Source organism: Orcinus orca, chromosome 8 (genome assembly GCF_937001465.1).
Source record: "Orcinus orca chromosome 8, mOrcOrc1.1, whole genome shotgun sequence".
Lineage (NCBI taxonomy): Eukaryota > Metazoa > Chordata > Mammalia > Artiodactyla > Delphinidae > Orcinus > Orcinus orca.
In genome coordinates this window covers 61154790-61178676 of record NC_064566.1, presented here as the reverse complement: position 1 = coordinate 61178676, position 23887 = coordinate 61154790, and the positions used below count along the sequence as shown (strand labels likewise).

The 23887-nt window shown below is 37.8% G+C and overlaps 1 protein-coding gene and 1 long non-coding RNA gene across 24 annotated transcripts in view; one reads left to right on the top strand and one right to left on the bottom strand.

The window, feature by feature from the left end:
* The window catches only part of DLG2 (discs large MAGUK scaffold protein 2), a 2044900-nt gene that overhangs the window by 1279982 nt on the left and 741031 nt on the right, over window positions 1-23887 (top strand). For all 23 annotated transcript variants that reach the window (XM_049713435.1, XM_049713436.1, XM_033431831.2 and 20 more), the window contains one exon: window positions 4154-4207. In XM_049713435.1, the coding sequence (XP_049569392.1) occupies window positions 4154-4207 (54 nt within the window). The remainder of the gene's footprint in view (window positions 1-4153; window positions 4208-23887) is intronic.
* The window catches only part of LOC125965184 (uncharacterized), a 1042439-nt gene that overhangs the window by 514807 nt on the left and 503745 nt on the right, over window positions 1-23887 (bottom strand). The gene's annotated exons all lie outside the window — the stretch shown is intronic.

Here is a 23887-nt window from a genome sequence, read left to right as displayed (position 1 = left end):
AAAGCTTAGGTATAGGCCTGGATTCGGTCTTTTGACCCTCCCGCTGGTTAGCCTGTCCTTGTCGGACCCAAGCCTCGCCGAGTATGTTCTTTGACTGACTGGCTGCTCTACCACCCCTGCCAATACCTTGCTTGAAGGGTCTTCCTCTGGCTGGGTGACCACCCGCCCATTTATGTCAGAGGTATTTCACAGATCTGGCACTTAACAAGTATCACATCAGTTGGAATTAATGAACTTCTTTGAAAATTTGCATTCACTATATAAGATTCTTTATTAGTTACATTCTCTTAGTGGCAAGCAACAGAAATTTAGTTTCTCTTTTACTATCATAAGCAAAGTTATTGATGTAATATTTGGGTATCCCATGGAACCCAAGGACAGGAAGGTGGCAGGAATTTATGAATAACTTGATCTAGTAATTTAAATTGTATCAGTATTTTCTCTGCTTGCATCTGGCTTCTCTATGATTATCTTTATTCTTCCCTCTTGCTATAAACTATTTTTTTTTTCCACATGGAAGAGAATGTAATATAAGAGTCAAACCATTTACATCTTATAGCTGGGTCGTGCAAGAGAGATGAATTTTCTTAAACCTTTATATTTACATGAAGACAAGCCTTTAAGCTTCTGGTTTAAAGGAGAGTTTTTTTTTGGGGGGGGGGGTTTGTATTTGATACTGAAATCTCTTTCCAGTTAATGGAAATAAGCATATTGAAGGGGGATGCTGGAATCTGCTAAGTCATCCATTTGATTTAGGGGTTCATTTAAAGAGAATATCCAATATGGAAAGAGAAGGTGTGTATGGCGAGGCAGTGTGAAGTGTGGAGATGAAGCTTAGAGGGAATTATCAAAGTAACAGGGGAACTGGTTTTCAGACTCAGAAACCAAACTTGATCAAACTAGGCATGGACTCACATGATCTCAAAAGACAGAAAAGAAACAGGAGTCAGGCTGAGCCGAGAGAAAATCTGACATTAACAGCTGGAGAGAAAAGCACATTCATGGGCCATACCTAGAACTCTACTGCACTCTGTGCTACTACAACTTGGGGCTTTTATTCTCTGCTATTATGTGCCATTGAGTACCTAAAAGGTTCCAGGAAGCTTCTGGGAAAATGGTCTGGGGAGGGCTGTGGGGGTCCTGGAGCAGAGCAATGGGGAATCTTCAGAAAGTCTGATGTAGTGGGATATTGTGTTATTCAGAATAGCCCACCCTGGCATCTCCTTGGCACTCACATCAGGGAGTTGCCAATGTCAGATGTATGTGATGTATGTTTGTTCACACAATCCACACGCGTGTGTTCATGCATTTTTAGTGACTTTTCTAGATGTAGGAATTAACTGTGCTTCTGGATCTTTTTAACACCAAGAAGGAGCAATGAACTTTCCACATTACATAGATTGTATTTCAATGCATAAATGCATAAATGCTTTTACATCCTGCATTTATGAAATAATTAATTATTATTTCAAAAAACTGGATAATTAAGTGTTGGTGCCTGGTTAAAGAAAGAAGGTGATAGTGGATATTGGAAAAGTCATCACAGTTTTGTTGGTAACATAAGATATTTTGAGGTTATCTCAGAAATGCTCTCCAAAGCTTTCAGTGAGATATTACTTTCCTTTGTACTATACTTTATAGCTACATTTAGTCAGTAATCCTACATATTTCCTGAGCTCCTTCTGTGTACCCAGATGCTGTGAAAAAATATAGGAAAGTATACAATCCTTGTCATTGAGAGAGTCTCATTGGAAAGACCAAATTTACATACATGAAATGGAAAATAGCAATAGAAACATACAAAGTGATAAATGTCATTGTATAGGAACTGGGCCTATGCATAATATTTATTTCCAGACTACATTAATGCAATTTATAGAAGGAAAACAAGAGTAAGATGAGTTGAAAGTCCCAAATCAAATCAATGCATACTTATTGATCAAAGTGTAGTAGATAATAAGGGGAAATACAAGGATTGCATATGATACTCAGAAAGTTTGAAGTCTAGTCAAGGAGACAAGACACAAATCTTTTGAGAGTCCTGGGAACCAATTAGAAAGCACGGAAGAAACATCATCAAAACTAAAAAACAAACAACAACAACAAAAACCATTAAGGAATTACCAGTTTGCTTTCAACATCTAATATGCAGGATCCTGTGGCATCTCTTACCTTCAGGGTGGTCTTTGCTTTGCCTGGGTCTTACTTGCTGCTCTTGCTAGAGATCTCAAATCACTGCAGGCCTCTTGTGGTGGAGACTCCTAGATAATGGAACCATAGAACAACTCAGTGTGGAAAACATGGATCAGAAAGGCTGGTGTGAAATCTCAGCTGTCATTTTCTCTGAGCCTCAGTTTTCTCATCTATAACATAGAGATAGTGATAATAATGCCTCATCAGTATGGTTTTGTGGAGATTAAATTAGGATATATATACATATATATATTCTTATAAATGGACAAGTAATATGTGTTTAATAAATGGTAATTTTCATGATCTAATCAGTTCTTTTTAGTGCAACTGTGCCACTAACATAGTATTGAGATCTCTGGGGCATAAACAATTCACAAACCATCCAATGGTATTTTATCCTTATGATAGTCCATCTTTAGGGGCGTTAACTAATGATAGCATTTAACATTGATTCTGAAATTTATGTTTACAAAGCACATTCAAATATATCACCTCATTTATTCTTCAGACAACCTTTTTAGAAGGTGATTATTTCTATTTCCATTCTACAGAGAAGGAAAATGAGGCAAAGAGAGTTAGTGGGCTTGACCCCAGATCAAATTACCAAGAAGTTGCTGAGCCCCCAAATCATATAATCAGGAAGTTGCTAAACCAAACTTGAGCCCAGGTCTTCTGACTCCAAACCTCATGTTCTTCTCCCTATACTACAGGCCTCTTAACAAACACTGTTTTTTGGTGAGGTCCAGTGGAAACTGTCCTTCTCCAGAGCCCCTATTTATCCACAAGGTACTTGATATTAGGAGTTAACAAATAAACCATGAATATTTAGTTGACCCACTATGCAGATATGTAGAACAGGGTCGTGTTTTCACTGACCAGTGATTTTAGTTAAAACCCGGAATTTTGTTCTGTAAAATCTGCTGGATTGCCATTGGTTTTGCCATTAGATTAGGATTCCATAGGCACAGATTGACATTAAAAAGCTGTTAACTCTGTTAACTCCAGAGGGCATAGCTAATGAAACGTCCCAAAGTTGGGTACTTGCGCAAACTACCGTGTCGTATAGGACAGCTCTCGATTAATCATGATGAGACTATTTCCTCTATCTGAATGAAATCTGCAGTTTGGGAAGGAGATTAAAGATCCTTCAGGGCATGAAGGAAAAGTTGCTGTGAATATTCTAGAAACAGAAAATAAAGATAGATCTACTTAATATTCATGAAGTCAGATTGGTTGATGCAAATAGATTGCAATCTCTTATTTTCTAAGACTTGGCTTGTAACACTCCTGTATCAGTTTTACACAGATTCCTATTCAACTTTAAAAGGAATGGCTGTATTTTGGACAATTTTTTTAAAGAAACTTTAGCATATATAATACGATTTTCTGTCACCTTTGACTAATTTTTAATTTTCTGAGGATATCTAAAGTATATCATCAAAGGTGCATAAATGACAAAGAAAAGGTATGACACAGCATGAAAAATAAGTAAATATATGTAAGATGTCAATAAGTGAACCCTTCTATTTTGTTTTGTATACAACATACTCTCAAAGGCCAGTTTAAAGAAAAGAGTTACATTGTTTTAGGTTTAATTTTGCTTCCATGAGAGAGAAATCAAAATTCTTTAGCACAGCCGTTTCATAAAGAAATTTTTAACTCCTCGCCAAATTTATTAGAAGTCTTTGCCTCTTACACTGCACAAATCCTCACTTCCTCACCTTTGAGTTCTGTTGCTTACTTCATTTCATTATGTGGTCAATGTAGCAAACATATATTTGAAGGGAGGAGGGTGAAGGGGACTCTGAGCCACGTCATTTATCCCCCCCACAACAGCTGACATAGTGCCTATACAGGTTCTCAAGAAATACTGTGGAGCTCTTGGTTAAATAAGTTAACAGATCTTATCTCAGAATAGACAACTTGTTATTTAAAACTTTTTTCTATTTCTCTTTTTTAGGCCAGCCCTGCTCCTATAATTGTCAACACAGATACTTTGGACACGATTCCTTATGTAAGTAACATTTTTATTAAGACTATCTTTAAAAACCGATAGAACTCAATCAGCTGAATTTAAAATTTTGTACATATTCCGTTTTACCCAATCCAGATAATCTCGTGAAATGATGTGTAGCATGAGTTCTCTTTTGAGTTTTCTTTTGATATTTGCTAACTCACAGCTTAGGCATGCTGACATTTTCCTCTTTGATTCATCGTTTTGTAAAGCACAAGGGCCTATCATGAGAAAAATAAACCGCAGCCAATTGTGATCAAATAATGTTCGTTTCTTAAGTGGTTCCCTGAAAAGAGATTGAACAAACTTCTCTGGGTTTCTTAATAAAGGAATACTCAAATCAATTTATATGATAGAGTCTAGAACATAATAAGTGATCATTAAATATTTAATGGATTTTGCTAGGCTTCTAACAAGAATTGGAACAAAATTTTGGGAGGATGAATTCTATCTATATATAATAAGATGTATGGTTTTATAGAAGCATGGGGCATGAGATAAAAAGCACAGGCAGATCAGTAAAGCCCCAAATTCTGTATCTGAAATATAACCACTATGATGGCCAAAATTCTTGACGACAGTCTGGCTGGGCAGGGGTGATGGGAAAGTGGTGCTGGGCCACAGTGGTATGAGTGGTTGACTTCATGGAGGTCCATAAAGTCGTAAAGCTTTGTGAGTCGCCCTAGCTGATGGACAGAGGAGAGTGATTTAGGAAGATGGGACACAGATGCATGCAGACAGAAGGTTTGAAGCAAAGAGAAGGTCTGCAGGCATAATGCACAAGAACAAACAGATCCCTGGTCTTTGATTAAATGAGTACAAAGTGCTTGGTAAGTACTGGCTATTCTCAGTCTTAGACCCCAACCTCAAATGCCTACAAGGACCAAGCAAGTCACAGAAATAGATGGAGCAGGAGGCATGGGGAGAGAGGGGAATAGAGAGAATGTGATCTTCCAAAGTGAGAGCAGCTGCCACTTGGCTCCAGTGGGTGGGGACCAAAGGGAAATGGGATCAAGAGTTGCCTGAACATTCCATTTCTCAAGAGAAATCAGAAATTTGAATTTTTATACAATTTTACAGGCAACTAATTCTCAAAAGTTCAAACACTCTGTGCCAAAGTGTGTCTAGTCTAAAGGCTGCCCTTTGGGAGATACCTGCCTCAGAAGAACTGGAGGTCCTGAGCAGGTTCTGCAAGCCGGGACTCGGCCACAGGGGAGCAGAATGCCAGAACTGGAGTGCAAGTTGGGACTTGATTACAGGGACAAGTGATTAAAACTGGGACGCAGGGTCAGGACAGGAATAACAGCGAGCTTGACTTTAATGCTGAATCACCTGAACTACTGAACTAGGGCTTCTTAAATCTTTCTGAACAAGAGTCATTTGGGGTCAGACTGGAAATGGGGTTAAGCTTACCGGTAGGAATCAAGTGGCCCCAGCTGTGGAAAGTAAACGACTCTGTTGGAAGGAAGCAAAGCAAATATTAAAAACACATAGTATTCCCTATTCTATCTCTCACTCTTCCTACCCTTCTTTGTTTTTCAAACATTTATATTAGGATTATTGCATGCCTGACGCTGCTTTAAGCACTTATCAAATATTAACTCATTTAATCCTCGTAACAACCCTATGAGATAGGTACTGTTAATTTCTCCATTTTACAGATGAGGAAACTGAGTCATAAAGAAGTTAAGTAACTTTCTCAAAATTGCACAGTAAGAGGCAGAGCCAAGAATGAATCTAGGTATCCTGGCTGTAGAGTTTGAGATCTTGCTTGACTCTGATCTTTCTGCTGCTTGTGTTTCCTCCTTCCCTCCCTCCTTTTCTGCCTCTCAGCTTGAGAACAAAGTTTTGTTACTTACTCCTCAGCAATGTGTAGCTTTGGGTGGATGACAAGTTGTCACAGAAGCTTAAATACCCTTGAGGCAGGGATCCATATATATATTAAGGGATTCTATGTCTTTAATATAATGAATCTCTTTACTATACCCATTGGCATCATCTAAAGCAGATGAGCAGTGCTTTGAAGTAGACATGGAGCAGAGAGACTTGACCGTGTTAAGTAGGACTGCTTTCTTGTGATAGACCTATATTTATTCAAAGCCTTCTATTAGGGTTTTCATGACTAACTTCCAGATGCCATCATGTACAAATAATTTATGAATAAGAATCTAAGGATTTTGAATAGACATGCTCAATTGGTAGCCCAGCTGATTAGCTAGTAAAATCAGCCATGTATAACAAATTAATCAAATTGCTCTCATTCTCCTAAATATCAATTTTGTATCTGATTTTGAGTTCTTCAAAGGGATTTTTTTTAATTATCTTCAACTTTGTTGTACTTAATGCAAACCCTCTTTGAGCTTCCTTAAGGGTAGGATCTTTAGAGATGTTTGCTAAGTATGATGAAACTGTCCCAATTCTCATGGCAGTGTGTTGTTGAGCTATTCATTTACTCCTTCTGGATGTAAATTGATATATAAGATAGGAATTATAATATCTACCTCAGAGGTGTTAGTGAGGATCTCATAAGGTTATGTGTATGAAGTCATGCTTCATTAACTTCCAGTTAATGGGGGTTTATTTATTTATTATTTTATTCAATAAATACATATGCAGTAACATGTGCTAGACCCTGAGAGAATATTAAATATTAATATCTTCCCCCATGTATGAGAAACATAACTATAATATGTATTGAAAAATGGCAGATTTAGCACACAAGCATTAATGTAGATCAATGTGCTTTGTGTCTGGACATAGGCCTAACCCTCCCTTTTGTTCCTGACTCACTGGATGACCTTGAACAAATCACTGTTCCTTTTGCAGTCTATTTTCTCATTCCTTGGTGTTCTATACTTTGTTTTCCTCTTTTCTGTCACATGTTCTAGTTCACATAATTTCAGTTCTATTTAATGAAAAAACAAATTCAGAGTTCCCCAGAGCATTTCAGTCATGTTGCATAAGAACATTTCCTTCCTTAAAATATTACCTAAATGACAAATTTTAACTTATGCATTAAAGTCCTCCCCAAAAATAATTTCATTACAAGTAAATGTATTAATTTTGCCAAATAGCAAATTTGGTTTTAGAAATATATGGTCCTCTGTGAAGCCATCTGTTCCTGGACTTCTGTTCGTTGGAAGATTATACCTTTTTTTTGTTTGTTTGTTTGTTTTTTTGCGGTACGCGGGCCTCTCACTGTTGTGGCCTCTCCCGTGGCGGAGCACAGGTTCCGGACGCGCAGGCTCAGTGGCCATGGCTCACGGGCCCAGCTGCTCCGCGGCATGTGGGATCTTCCCAGACTGGGGCACGAACCCATGTCCCCTGCATTGGCAGGCGGACTCTCAACCACTGTGCCACCAGGGAAGCCCCCTGTTGGAAGATTTTAAATCACAGTTTCAATTTCAGTGCTTCTGATTGGTCTGTTCATATTTTCTATTTCTTCCTGATTTAGTCTTAGATGGTTGTACATTTCTAAGAATTTGTCCATTTCTTCCAGGTTGTCCATTTTATTGGCATATAGTTTCTTGTAGTAATTTCTCATGATCCTTTGTATTTCTGCAGTGTCAGTTGTTACTTCTCCTTTTTCGTTTCTAATCCTATTGATTTGAGTCTTCTCCCTTTTTTTCTTGATAAGCCTGGCTAATGGTTTATCATTTTTTTTTACCTTCTCAAAGAACCAGCTTTCAGTTTTATTGATCTTTGTTATCATTTCCTTCATTTCTTTTTCATTTATTTCTGATCTGATCTTTATGATTTCTTTCCTTCTGGTAACTTTGGGGTTCTTTTGTTCTTCTTTCTCTAATTATTTTAGGTGTAAGATTAGGTTGTTTATTTGAGATATTTCTTGTTTCTTAAGGTAGGATTGTATTGCTATAAACTTCACTCTTAGAACTGCTTTTGCTGCATCCCATAGATTTTGGGTCGTTGTGATTTCATTGACATTTGTTTCTAGGTATCTTTTGATTTCCTCTTTGATTTCTTCAGTGATCTCTTGGTTATTAAGTAGTGTGTTGTTTAGCCTCCATGTGTTTGTTTTTTTTTTACAGATTTTTTCCTGTAATTGATATCTAGTCTCATAGTGTTGTGGTCAGAAAAGATACTTGATACAATTACAATTTTCTTAAATTTACCAAGGCTTGATTTGTGACTCAAGATATGATCTATCCTGGAGAATGTTCCATGAGCACTTGAGAAGAAAGTCTATTCTGTTTTTTTCGGATGGAATGTCCTATAAATATCAGTTAAGTCCATCTTGTTGAATGTATCATTTAAAGCTTTTGTTTCCTTATTTATTTTCATTTTGGCTGCTCTGTCCATTGGTGAAAGTGGGGTGTTAAAGTCCCCTACTATGATTGTGTTACTGTCAATTTCCCCTTTTATGGCTGTTAGTATTTGCCTTATGTATTGAGGTGTTCTATGTTGGGTGCATAAATATTTACAATTGTTATATCTTCTTCTTGGATTGATCCCTTGATCATTATGTAGTGTCCTTCTTTGTCTCTTGTCATAGGCTTTGTTTTAAAAACCTTTACAGACAAGTAAAAGCTAAGAGAATTCAGGACCACCAAGCCAGCTTTACAGCAAATGCTAAAGGAACTTCTCTAGGCCAGAAACACAAGAGAAGGAAAAGACCTACAATAAAAACCCCAAAACAATTAAGAAAATGGTAATAGAAACATACATACTGATAACTACCTTTAATGTAAATGGATTAAATGCTCCAACCAAAAGACATAGATTGGCTGAATGGATACAAAAACAAGACCTGTATATATGCTGTCTACAAGAGACCCACTTCAAACCTAGGGACAATACAGACTGAAAGTGAGGGGATGGAAAAAGATATTCCATGCAAATGGAAATCAAAAGAAAGCTGGAGTAGCAATTCTCATATCAGACAAAATAGACTTTAATATAAAGACTATTACAAGAGACAAAGAAGGACACTACATAATGATCAAGGGATCAATCCAAGAAGGTGTAACAGTTGTAAATATTTATGCACCCAACATAGGAGTACCTCAATACATAAGGAAAATTATAACAGCCATAAAATGGGAAATCGACAGTAACACAGTCATAGTAGGGGACATTAACACCCCACTTTCACCAATGGACAGATCAACCAAAATGAAAATAAATAAGGAAACACAAGCTTTAAATGTTACATTAATCAAGATGGGCTTGATTGATATTTATAGGACATACCATCCAAAAACAACAGAAAACACTTTCTTCTCAAGTGCTCAGGGAACATAGATCATGTCTTGGGTCACAAATCAAGCCTTGGTAAATTTAAGAAAATTGAGATTATATCAGGTATCTTTTCTGACCACAATGCTATGAGACTAGATATCAATTACAGGAAAAAAATCTGTAAAAAATATAAATGCATGGAGGCTAAACAATACTCTACTAAATAGCTAAGAGATCACTAACGAAATCAAAGAGGAAATAAAAAAATACCTAGAAACAAATGACAATGAAAACATGATGACCCAAAACCTATGGAATGCAGCAAAAACAGTGCTAAGAGGGAAGTTTATAGCAATACAGTCCTACCTCAAGAAACGAGAAACATCTCAAATAAACAACCTAATCTTACACCTAAAACAATTAGAGAAAGAAGAACAAAAGAACCCCAAAGTTAGCAGAAGGAAAGAAATCATAAAGATCAGACCAGAAATAAATGAAAAAGAAATGAAGGAAACAATAGAAAAGATCAGTAAAAGTAAAAGCTCGTTCTTTGAAAAGATAAACAAAATTGATAAACCGTTAACCAGATTCATGAAGAAAAAAAGGAAGAAGATTCAAATCAATAGAATTAGAAATGAAACAGGAGAAGTAACAACTGACACTGCAGAAATACAAAGGATTATGAGAGATTACTACAAGCAACTATATGTCAATAAAATGGACAACCTGGATGAAATGGACAAATTCTTAGAAAAGCACAACCTTCCAAGACTGAACCAGGAAGAAATAGAAAATATAAGCAGACCAATCACAAGCACTAGAATTGAAACTGTGCTTAAAAATCTTCCAACAAACAAAAGCCAAGAACCAGATGGCTTCACAGGCGAATTCTATCAAACATTTAGAGAAGAGATAACATCTATCCTCAAACTCTCCCAAAATATAGCAGAGAGAGGAATGCTCCCTAACTCAGGAATACTCCTAATGAGGCCACCGTCACCCTGATACCAAATCCAAAGATGTCACAAAAAAGAAAACTACAGGCCAATATCAGTGATGAACATAGGTGCAGAAATCCTCAACAAAATACTAGCAAACAGAATCCAACCGTACTTTAAAGGGTCATACACCATGATCAAGTGGGGTTTATCCCAGGAATGCAAGGATTCTTCAGTATATGCAAATCAATCAATGTGATACACCATATTAACAAATTGAAGGAGAAAAACCATATGCTCATCTCAATAGATGGAGAAAAAGCTTTCAACAAAATTCAACACTGATTTTTGAAAAAAAAACCTCCAGAAAGCAGGCATAGAGGGGACTTACCTCAACATAATAAAGGCCATATATGACAAACCCACAGCCAACATCATTCTCAATGGTGAAAAACTGAAACCATTTCCTCTAAGATCAGGAACAAGACAAGGTTGCTCACTCTCACCACTGTTATTCAACATAGTTTTGGAAGTTTTAGCCACAGCAATCAGAGAAGAAAAAGAAATAAAAGGAATCCAAATCGGAAGAGAAGAAGTAAAGCTGTCACTGTTTGCAGGTGACATGATACTAAACATAGATAATCCTAAGGATGCTACCAGAAAACTACTAGAGCTAATCAATGAATTTGGTAAAGTAGCAGGGCACAAAATTAGTGCACAGTAATCTCTTACATTCCTATACACTAATGATGAAAAATCTGAAAGAGAAATTAAAGAAACACTCCCATTCACCATTGCAAGAAAAAGAATAAAATACCTAGGCATAAACCTACCTAAGGAGACAAAAGACCTGTATGCAGAAAACTATAAGATACTGATGAAAGTAATTAAAGATGATACAAACAGATGGAGAGATATACCATGTTCTTGGATTGGTAGAATCAACATTGTGAAAATATACAGATTCAGTGCAATCCCTATCAAACTACCAATGGCAATGTTCTAGTTCACAGAACTAGAACAAAAAAATTCAGAATGTGTATGGAAACACAAAAGACCCCGAATGGCCAAAGCAATCTTGATAAAGAAAAATGGAGCTGGAGGAATCAAACTCCCAGACTTCAGACTATACTACAAACCTATAGTAATCAAGACAGTATGGTACTGGAACAAAAACTGAAATACGGATCAATGGAACAGTATAGAAAGCCCAGACGTAAACCCATGCACATATGGTGACCTTATTTTCAATAAAGGAGGCAAGAATATACAAGCCCAAGACACAAGTTGAGTTACAGCCTCTGCTCATATCCCATCTACTAACACCCCAGTGGCCAAAGTAAGTCATATTGCCAAATTCAAGGTGGAGGATGGAGTGAATATTTTCTAAACAAGAAACTAATTTACCCCACCAAAGCCTTAAATAAAAGGGCTAAGAATCTGTATATGTCCCATTGTAAGAAAAAATAGGTACAAAAGAAGGAATCTTACACTTTAAAAATATTGGTAGAAATAAACAAAGTGCCAAGGGGAACTGATTCAACTGGTATGGAGAGTGATTGTCTACATTATCAAGGATGTCTAAGGGAAAATATTGAAAATAAAAGGAACATCTAGCTAGTATTAGCAGTATAATGATTTTGCTTTCCTGTGAGACATTTTGTTGTCTGCCACTTTATTTCCAGAGATAGAAATAACAGTGGAGACAAGGAACTTTGTTCCAGAAATTCCAGGATTGTGTCTTTGAAAACCTCCCAAGAAAGTGAGAGAGAGAGAAAAGAGAGGAGAGTAGATGAGAGAAAAGAAGGAAGAGTTAGGTTACAAAAATGTTGAGAGTCCTTAGTAGTATCACCCATTGTATTTGACTGCCAAGGTCATTTATGTAAAAGCAATTTGAAAGCCACCATAATATTCTTACAATATTATCAGTGAGATTTTTATGGAGAGCTTTAAATGTGAAAGGTCACTGGATGAAAATGGAACTGTGATTCTGGGGCGGAGGACAAGAGAGTGATTTAAAGGGGATAAAACGACCCTAGGAAAGGCTGACAGTGGAGTGAAAGATTGGTGAGAAGAGTTGGGGATGAGAAGAAAATAAAAGATAATGTGGATTCAGGGACACAGAGAAACAATCACATTAGCAGTGAGTTTCATTTGGGAGCCAGAGAATGAGCTTGAGACCAAGAGGTGTTGTTAAACAAGATTTAAAATTCATTTCTGATTGATCCCAGCGTCAAGAAGCTGAGAATAAGAACTCTCTGAGGAGGAAGTTGCTGTATTGCAGAAATGGGATGACCAAGCACTTGGTCATAGAGCTGGAGAGTTAGGCATTAATTTCTTTGAGTCACTTTGTACAAAAACAGACCCTTGTGATTTAGGCTCCTATTCACTTTTAATTGGATGGTTTTCCAGAATTATCCATGAAGGGAGAGAAAGCAGAATTGTTTGTTTCTTTGAACCGTTCTGGCAGTGATTAATAATGGAGATAGTTTCGAAGAATTTGCTGATTTTAGTACATTTATTTTTCAGCAAACAAGTTTGTTTCTTTTGGTGGTGTTTCCCGTGAACACTGTTAAAACTATGTTGTTGATATTTTTATCTGTTGGATTTGTAGTATTATCCAGAAATGAAATATACTTACACGCCAGAAAACAGCTTAATATTGGCTTAACTATGCCCATGAGGCAATAGGAATTTAGCAATAGAGGCAGTGCTATCAATATTTGTTCCACAGTCAGTCAAACCTAGCCAACCTAAATCCATTTCTCAACTGCCACAGTCAGCAGATCCCTTTCCATTTGTTACTTTGCTCTAAAAGGCAAAAAGTGGAACATCTTTTAGTATTTCTCAAATATTTATGTACATAAGAATCACCTGGAGATCGTAAATGAAGGTTCTGATTTAGTAGGTATAGGAAGGCTCCTGACAGTATGCATTTCTAATAAGTTTCCAGGTGAAGCTGCTGCTCAGTTGTGCATCACACATTGTGTAACAAGAGTCTAATGAGAGAGACTAGCCTTTGAATTCAGGAGCAACTGGGTTCTGAGCCCACCTCTGCCAGTTAGTACTTGCCTGAGTTAAGTCAGGCAAGTCAGGTTAAGTCAAATTATCCATCTAAGCCTCTGTTTTATTATTTGTAAAACGAGAGTAATAATATTTGCCTTCCAGGGGTTGTTATAAATATTCTTCCCAGTATGTAGAAGATGCTTAATAAACGTTCATCATAAGATTGGGGGGTGCCTTTGATAAAACAGAGCATGCCTTTGACTTAATCATCTTGAACTGTTGAGACAAGAATGCGGAAGTCATAGCTAGTTCAGTGGTAGGGCCAATAGCAGTTATGTAGGTTCGTGGGCTGCCCTACATCTAGATCTTTACTTCTTAAAATGTGGCCCATTGACTAGCAGCATCATTATTACCTGGAAGCTTGTGAGCATAGAATCTAAGTTCTCACTCAAGGCCTACTAAATCAGAATCTGTGTTCTTAAGAAGAACCCCAGTGATTAGTATGCATATTAAATTTTGAGAAGCTTGGTCAATATGGCAGAAGCTTCTTTTTTCGGTTTGGATCCTGCTGTCTTTGTCCTTTCACCACACCTTTTGGTCTGCCCCTGGGGCAGCTGTCCTTTTCACTCGTTCACCTTAAATATATGCATACCTGTAGGAAAAAGGATCAGTTCAGTTCAGCAAATAGACACATGTAGTGGCCAACTAGCATGTTGTATAAGCTTTTAGACCTGTGCTCTCCAAGGCAGTAGCTTCAAGCCTCATGTGGTTATTTAAATTTAATTAAAATAATATAAAATTTAAAATTCAGTTCCTCAGTTGTACTAGCCACATTTGAAGTGCCCAGTAGCCAGGATGGTTAGTGGGTGCCACATCCAACAATGCAGATATAGAATATGTTCATCATTCCAGGAAGTTCTATCGGACAGAGCTGTCCTAGGTAATCATAAGAGAGAAATAGAAGGGGAAGGGAGCTAATATTTATTGAAGGACCACTTTATTCTAGGTGTTTTATATATATTACCTAATTAATGATAAAATTACCCTCCCAACTTTTGTGAGTTGGTTTCATTTCCTTCTTAGAATTAAATATTTTCAAATCTTCTAAATAGTCATCCCTGTCCTAGGAAATTGTTGGGTATGTTCATGTGGAAGACATGGTCCCTGTCCTCATGGCCCTTAAGTGTTTGTCAAATTTAAAGGCTCTTATACATGACACACACGGAAGCAAATGCAAGCAATTACTAAAAGCCTTCTTAAAAGTTCACTGATTCTTTTAATTATTCCAGTAGAAGACCTGATCTACTTACTCATTCACAAACCTACCTCAATCTTTTTTCCCTGTGGTTCCCTTATAGAGGGCACTTTGCTGCCTACTCTACTCATCACTCCTCATCTGCTGGGAAACCTGTACGTAGGCTTGTCGTATTGGACCTAAGGTGGGACGCAATGAGAAAATATAACAGTTGTCCAAGTGAAGAATGTGATTGATGGATGAGAGTCGCACACAGGCCCTTCTTTCTGTAATGGCTCCTTTGAAGGCACGTGCCCCATATACCTAGGCAAAGAAGCCACTGTTGCTCTAAGGAGCTCGGCCTGTCAGAGCAGGTTAAGAACAAGGGTAAATAATCCTGGGAAGGATTTATATAGTTTCTCTACAACATTGCTACTCAAGATGCAGTCTCTGAACTGGTAGATTTTACCAGGCAGATTACTAGAATTTCTGAATCTACAGCTCCACCAGAGACCTAAAGAATCACAATCTCTGAGGGTAGGGCCAAGGAAGCTGTTTTTACAAGCACCCCAGGTGATTCTTATGCACACTAAAATTTGAGAGATGCTAGTGGACACCCAAAGAAGCTTCTGGATGCTAGACTGAAGAAGGGGTGAAGGGTAGGGTAGGAAATAACTGCACGCAGGAAGAATGAAATAAAGCTATAGGGACTCACTAAAGTACAATGTAACACAGAATTAATCTGAGCCAGCATTTAATCCTGGTGGTGGTGTTGTTTAGTCATGTGGGATGCTTTTAAAAAGCATTGACTCTCATAGTCTAGTGGAATCTAGCAGATAATGCAGAGTGATAGCCTGGCTCACTCTTACTCATCCAAAAGGATTCAGCTTAGATAATGCTCCTTCTGGGAAGCTAAGGTTAGGCGTAGTACTCCCTGTTGCATGCTTCCACTTCAGACGCTGATTTCCCTGCGTAGAATTTATCACACTACCTTATAACTGTTTCTTTAATGGCTGATACTTCTTCCTAGAGTATAAACATCATAAGCACAGAGAAAAATTGCTTCATCTTTCCCACCATTGTACCTTTATAACCTGGAACATTTTTGCTGGACTGGCTGGCTGAATAAATGAATGAATGGAGATGTGTAGAAACTGCTTTAAAGGAATATGCTGTAAGGAACCATCCCATTGGAGGAAGTCAGAGAAAGGTAGAATTTTAGCTGGCTCTTGAAGAATAAGTAAGACGTATCCAGGCAAAGTACGGAAAAACATTTCAGGGACAGGGAACTGTTTGGGCAATGATCAGACACCTGGAAACTCATATGTCCTGAGTTCTGTGTGGCGGAAGCATAGAGCAGTAGTATAACATGAGTCTGGAAAGGTAGGGCTGAGTCTGATTTTGAAGACCTTGTTTGCTTGATATGAGCTTTGGACTTTATCTGTTCCATTAGTATCATCTAGCCATATATTGGGGAATTTGCAGACATCTTTTTTCACTGCTCTACCTCTTGGACCCTGTCTGTGCCTGCTATGTGGTTGGTACTCTGAAATATATGTTGAATAAATAAAGCCAAAAAGCAATAGTGATCATTTAACAACAACGAGGGACAAGGTTTTCTTGAGCCTTTGCTATACTTCCTTATCTCCCTGCCGTTGTTCACTTTGTTCCATTAGCCCAGAAAGCCGTTTTCCTCCATACCCATGTATTAAGATCCCATTAAATTGCCACCTCTATCAGCAAGCCCTCATCAGTCCCTCTAGGCACAATTAATGTCTCCTTCCTCCTTGATTTTATAGTATTTTACTCACAGAAGGTTGCCTGCTTTAGTGGAAAGAGGATGAACTCTGGGCTCTTTTGATCTTACCATATACTAGCTGGCTAACCTTGGAAAATTAACTTTTCTGATACTTTTCCCTCAAGTAGAGAGTAGTAACTGTCTTTCATGGTGTGTTATTTAATATATATTTTCATTTACATTTAACAGAGACCAAAATAACAGTGCTTTTGCAAGACAGAAATGTATTTCTCTCACATATAACAGTCCATGAGTGAGTTGTCCAGAACTGAAATGTCTATTCTGCTCTGCAGGGTCTTATGTAGACTAAAGCACCTTATCTCCTTGCTCTACCACCCTTGCACATCACCTTTGTGCACATAGGCACCATGATGACCTACCAAGAAGCAGGTGAGAAGAATTACAGAGAGGTATGCACGGTTCCTCCCTTTCAAAGCACCTCTAGGAAGTTGTAAACACAATTTCCCATTGTATCCCAAGGGTTAGAACTTAGGCACAAAGGACACCTACCTGCAATGGAAGACGAAACATGTAATCTTTATTCTGAGCTGACTTGGGCCCAGGTAAAAATTGGGGATCCAATCACTATGGAAGGAAAAGATATTGAATATTTGGGGACTACCAGTGGTCTCTGCCACACAGCATAGTTAGCTGTATTCTCCAGTGTGAGAGCTTTCTCCCAGGAAATGCTAAAGATGATCTATGAAGTACTGGATGCTTTTTCTTTATATTTTCTCATCATTTCTAATCTCAACATTTGAATATATTTTATAATAAATATAACATAGTATCACAGTTGTACAAATATATAGTTACTCTACAGATAAGCACATATAGGGGATGCATGCTCACAAACATTTTACAGATAGAAACAATCAATAAAAAACTATAGCAATCACTGGTTGGAAGCATTAGAGACAACAGTTAGATATTGCCTGACTCATAATAAATGTTCAACAGTGATGACCATTGTTACTGTGCAGAATTAGTATTTATGACATTCTTCCTTGTTTAATGATCATCATCATTCAGTATTCGCCAAAATATTTAGCTTATCTTTAAATTTCAGGGATTATCTAAACTCAAGTCCATGCATAGAGTAGGATTTCAATAAAACTTGAGTTTGTCACTGTTACATTCTGTTGTATTATTCAAATTTAGTTGTTTTAATAAAGAATACATTTTTATTTCACAATGTAATTTGTCAGGTAAAATTGTGTTTTAGTTTAAGCCACATGATCACATGGATTGAGATACAGGCTGCCATCCAAGAGTGGGGTGCCCAATTTATTGGCTTAATTTGCAAATGTTTAACATGTTCATTCATAACAACTCCTTTCAAAGTAAAGTGCTTTTAAAATGCTTTTTTTCTCACGTGCATTTTTGAAAGAAAATATAGGCAGTCATATATCATAAAGGAGATCATGGTTAGTTAGGTGAGCTCAAATAGAAGAAAGAGAAAAGAATGATAGTTGAGTAAAAAGCAAAATCAGTAAAGGAAATGATAGCAGAGTAATAAAGAGAAATGGCTTAAAATCTTTACATTATCTTCCTTCAAATTTCAGAACATTATCATGGGAATGAAGTTAGAAACCCCTACTTCAAGCTTTTAAAAAAAAAAAATAAAGTAGAAATACTAAAAGATTATTTCCTAGCACCTCAGGAGTTTTATGTGATGCTTAGAGTAGTTTATAATCATGCCTCTCCCTTGTTAAATTTTGTTGGACTTTTAAATGGACTTTTCTGCACTGATATTATTCAGGAATCAGTTCTTGGAGGGTGACTACAGTTACTTATTCTCTGGAAAATTAGGCAAACCCCGTGTTTCTTTTGTGACTATTTTAATATAAATCATTCTTTTGGTGCCCACACATCACTATTTGAATTTATGAAAATCTTCTTTCCATTGACATTCATCTCCCTTTGGTTCATCCCCAGGACACAGGCCCTTTTTAAAAAAGAACTGTCTTTTTCTTAGTGGCTAGTTGTCTTTCTGAGAACTCTATAGTATTGGCCATGGAGTTACTTTGGTTTTCTTTTCTTGCAGACATAAATTCATATCTTTTTGGTTTACCTACTAGACCTATAACACTGAGCAAGTTACCTAAAAGTTCTGCATCTCAGTTTCCTCACCTATAAAATGGGATAATATCACCTACCTCATAGATTCATTCATTAAATGAAGTAATGAATATGAACCACCTAATATTGAACCTGGCACAGAGCAGTCAATTACCTCAGATCTATGATTTTTGGTAGAAAAAAATCCATCTTTAAAATAAGTAACATTTTGACCAAAAATATTTTTTTGAAGATTTGGTTTTTAAAAGATGCAAGTGATTCAGTCTCCTATGTCTATAACAACAGGATCTAAGTCAAAGCGGCATTGTCACACATGGATATATGCTGGAAGTCTTCTACCACACGGCTTTCAACGGTTGACTTCCCCAACTGTCTTCTCTCTTCTCAGTGTATTATATCTCAGCCTAAATTATCTCTCCTCAATTGTCGCTTAGAAGTTCCAGGTTTGTTTGAATATTTGATTAGCAAGATGAACTTTCATGAGCTTTTCCTTTGGTGAAAAAGCATAGTTGCTGCTTCACAAGCAGCTTTAATAGCGATATGTTTTGATTATCCTGATTTCCACCAAGTGATTCAAATGATGTTTTGCCCAGAGGTGGTTGTTTTTGGAAACTCAGGAGCATAAAGCTCAAAGAATAGCATTCTAATGAGATATTACGTGAAGGAAATGTAGTCAGGAAATAAAAAAGCCAGATCATTCAAGCAGCGTGCTGAGAGGAGCAGATAAACAATAGCCCATCATAATCAGTATCTCTTTAAAAACAATCTCAAGGAATTTTTGTTTGTTTGTTGCTCTGAAACAAATTGCTAATACGTTTTCTGATCCCCTGAAGCAGTGATTCTCAAATTTAGCTGCGCATTTTATCTGTTTGTGTGCTTTAAATATACTGATGCCTGGATTCCAGTAACAGAGAGTCCTTATTGGGCCTGAGTGTAGCTGGGTATGAACACTGGGATATTGAAAACCTCTCCACGTGATTGCTTTGTGCAGCCAAGGTTGAGAACCACTGACTTAGAGTTGTTAAATGGAGAGTGTTGGAGGAGGGTGGAGACAAGATGGCGGAGTAGAAGGACTTGGGCTCAACTCCTCTCATGAAAACACTAAAATCACAACTAACTGCTGAACAACCATCAACAAAACAGACTGGAACCTACCAAACAAGATATTCTACATCCAACGATTCTACATCTAAAGATATTCTACATCCAATGATATGGTAGGAGGCATGCTTCCACGATATAATCAAATCCCATACCTGCCAGATAGGCAACCCACAAACTGGAAAATAATTATATCGCAGAGGTTCTCCCATAGGGGTGAGAGTTCTGAGCTCCACGTCAGGCTCCCCAGCCTGAGGGTCTGTCATCAGGAGGAGGAGCCCCCAGAACATTTGGCTTTGAAGGCCAGTGAGGCTTGAGTGCAGGAGCTCCACAGAGACTTCACTCTTGGAAGGCACACACAAGATTTCACATGCACTGGGACCCAGGGCAAAGCAGTGACTCCATAGGAGCCTGGGGAAAACCCACCTGCAGTTCTTGGAAGGTCCCCTGGGGAGATGGGGGTCAGCTCTGGCTCACTGTGGGGACATGGGGACAAGGACACTGCTGGCAGAGGCCCCATGGAATATTCATCAGTGTGAGCTCTGCTGGAGGTCACCATTTTGGCACCAAGGCCTGGCCCCACCCAACAGCCTGCAGGCTCCAGTGCTGGGACACCTCAGGCCAAACAACCAACAGGGTGAGAGCACAGCCCCATCCATCATCAGACAGGCTGCCTAAAGTCATCCTGAGTGTACAGCCTCCTCTAAACACACCCCTTGACACGACCCTGACCACCAGAGAGATAAGACCCAGCTCCACCCACAAGAGGGCAGGCACCAGTCCCTCCCACCAGGAAGCCTGCACAAGCCCCTGGACCTCACCCCCCAGGCGGTAAACACCAGAAGCAAGAGGAACTACAAACCTGGAGCCTGAGAAACAGAGACCACAACACAGAAATTTAGACAAAATGAGATGGCAGAAAAATATGTTTCAGACTAAGGAACAAGATAAAACCCCAGAAGAACAACTAAGTGAGGTGGAGATAGGCAATCCGCTTGAAAAAGAATTCAGAATAATGAAAGTAAAGATGATCCAAGGTCTCAGAAAAAGCATGGAGGCCCAGACCAGGAAGATATAAGAAATGTTTAACAAAGAGCTAGAAGATTTAAAGAACAAACAAACAAAGATGAGCAATACAATAACTGAAATAAAGAATACAGTAGAAGGAATCAGTAGCAGAATAAGTGAGGCAGAAGAACAAAAAACTGAGCTGGAGACAGATTGGTGGAAATCACTGCTGTGAAACAGAATAAAGAATGAAAAGAAATGAGGAGAGTCTAAGAGACCTCTGGGACAACATTAAATGCACCAATATTCACATTATAGGGGTCCCAGAAGGAGAAGAGAGAAAGAAAGGGCCTGAGAAAACACTTGAAGAGATAATAGCCAAAAAATTCCATAACATGGGAAAGGAAACACTCACATCCAGGAAGTGCGGAGTCCCATCCAGGATAAACCCAAGGAGGAACACACCAAGACATATTTTAACTAAATTGACAAAAATTAAAGACGAAGAGGGGACTTCCCTGGTGGCGCAGTGGTTAAGAATCTGCCTGCCAATGCAGGGGACACAGGTTCGATCCCTGTTCTGGGAAGATCCCGCATGCTGTGGAGTGGCTAGGCCCGTGCGCCGCAACCACTGTGCCCACACGCCACAACTACTGAAGCCCACACGCCTAGAACCCATGCTCTGCAACAAGGGGGGCCACCACAATGAGAGGCCCGCACACTGCCTCTAAGAGTAGCCCTCACTCGCTGCAACTAGAGAGAGCCTGCACACAGCAAGGAAGACCCAATGCAGCCAAAAAATTTAAAAAAAGAAAGATGAAGAGAAATATTAAAAGCAAAAAGGGAAAAGCAACAAATATCATACAAGGGAATCCCCATATGGTTATCGGCTGATTTTTCAGCAGAAACTCTGCAAGCTAGAAGGGAGTGGCAGGACGTATTTACAGTGATGAAAGGGAAAAAGCTACAACCAAGAATACTCTACCCAACAAGGGTCTCATGCAGATTCGACAGAGACATCAAAAGCTTTACAGACAATAAAAGTTAAGAGAATTCAGCACCACCAAACCAGCATTACAATAAATGCTAAAGAAATTTCTCTAGGTGGAAAATAAAAGGCCACAATTAGAAACAAGAAAATTGCAAACGAAAAAGCTTACCAGTAAAGACAAACATACAGTAAAGGTAGGAAATCATCCCTACACAAATATGATATCAAAACCAATAATCATGAGAAAAGGGGAGTGCAAATGCAAGATATTGGAAATGCGTTTGAAATTAAGAGACCAGCAAGTTAAAACAATCTTGTATATATAGAGACTGCTATATCAAAACCTCATGGTAACCACAAACCAAAAATCTCCAATAGATACACACACACAAAAGAAAAAGTAATCCAACCTGAACTCTAAAGATAGTCATCAAATCACAAGAGAAGAGTACAAAAGGGGAAGGGAAGAAAAAAGACCTACAAAAGCAATTCAAAACAATTAACAGGATAGCAATAAGAATGTACATATAAATAATTACCTTAAATGTAAATGGATGAAATGCTCCAACCAAAAGACATAGACTAGCTGAATGGATACGAAAACAAGACCCATATATATGCTGTCTACAAGAGACCCAATTCAGATCTAGGGATACATACAGACTGCAAGTGAGCGGATGGAAAAAGATATTCCATGCAAAAGGAAATCAAAAGAAAGCTGGAGTAGCAATACTCATATCAGATAAAATAGTCTTTAAAATAAAAACTGTTACAAGAGACAAAGAAGGACACTACATTAGGATCAAGGGATCAATCCAAGAGGAAGATATAACAATCGTAAATATATATGCATCCAACATAGGAGCACCTCAATATATAAGGCAAATTCTAACAGCCAAAAAAAGAGAAATCAACAGTAACAGAGTAGTGGGGGACTTTAGCACCTTACTTACATCAAGGGACAGATCATCCATACAGAAAATCAATAAGGAAACACAGGCCTTAAATGACACATTAGACCAGATGAACTTAATTGATATTTATAGAACATTTGATCCAAAAGCAGCAGAATATACATTCTTCTCATGTGCACATGGAACATTCTCCAGCATAGATCACATGCTGGGCCACAAAGTGAACTTCAGTAAATTGAAGAAAATTGAAAATATCAAGCATCTTTTCTGACCACAATGCTGTGAGATTAGAAATCAACTACAAGAAAAACTAAAAAATACAAACACATGGAGGCTAAAGTCAGAGCAGAAATAAATGAAATAGAGACACAGAAAAAAAAAAATAGAAAAGATCAATGAAACTAAAAGCTGGGTCTTTGAAAAGATAAACAAATTGATAAACCTTTAGCCAGACTCATCAAGAAAAAAGGGAAAGGGCTCAAATCAATAAAATTAGAAATGAAAAAGGAAAAGTTACAGTGGACACCACAGAAATACAAAGAATCATAAGAGACTACTACAAGCAACTATATGCCAATAAAATGGACAACCTAGAAGAAGTGGACAAATTCTTAGAAAGGTACAATCTTCTAAGGCTGAACCAGGAAGAAATAGAAAATATGAACAGACCAATCACAAGTACTGACATTGAAACCATGATTTAAAAACTTCCGAGAAACAAAAGTCCAAGACCAGATAGCTTACAAGGGAATGCTATCAAACATTTAAAGGAGAGTTCACACCTATCCTTATGAAACTATTCCAAAAAATTGCAGAGGTAGGAACACTACCAAACTCATCCTATGAAACCACCATCACCCTGATACCAAAACCAGACAAAGATACCACAGAAAAAGAAAATTGCAGGCCAATATCACTGATGAAAATATACGCAAAAATCCTCAACAAAATACTAGCAGATCAAATCTGACAATACATTAAAAGGATCATACACCATGATCAAGTGGGATTTATCCCAGGTATGGAAGGATTTTTCAATATCTGCAAATCAGTCTGTGATACACCATGTTAACAAATTGAAGAATAAAAACCATATGATCATCTCAGTAGATGCAGAAAAAGGTTTTGACAAAATTCAACACCGATTTGTGATAAAAACTCTCCAGAAAGTGGGCATAGATGGAATCTACCTCAACATAATAAAGGCCATATTTGACAAACCCCTGCTAAACTCAACAGTGAACAGCTAAAAGCATTTCCTCTAAGATCAGGAACAAGACAAGGTTGTCTACTCTCACCACTTTTATTCAACATGTTTTAGAAGTCCTAGCAATGGCAATCAGAGAAGAAAAAGAAATAAAAGGAATCCAAATTGAAAAAGAAGTAAAACTGTCACTGTTTGCAGATGG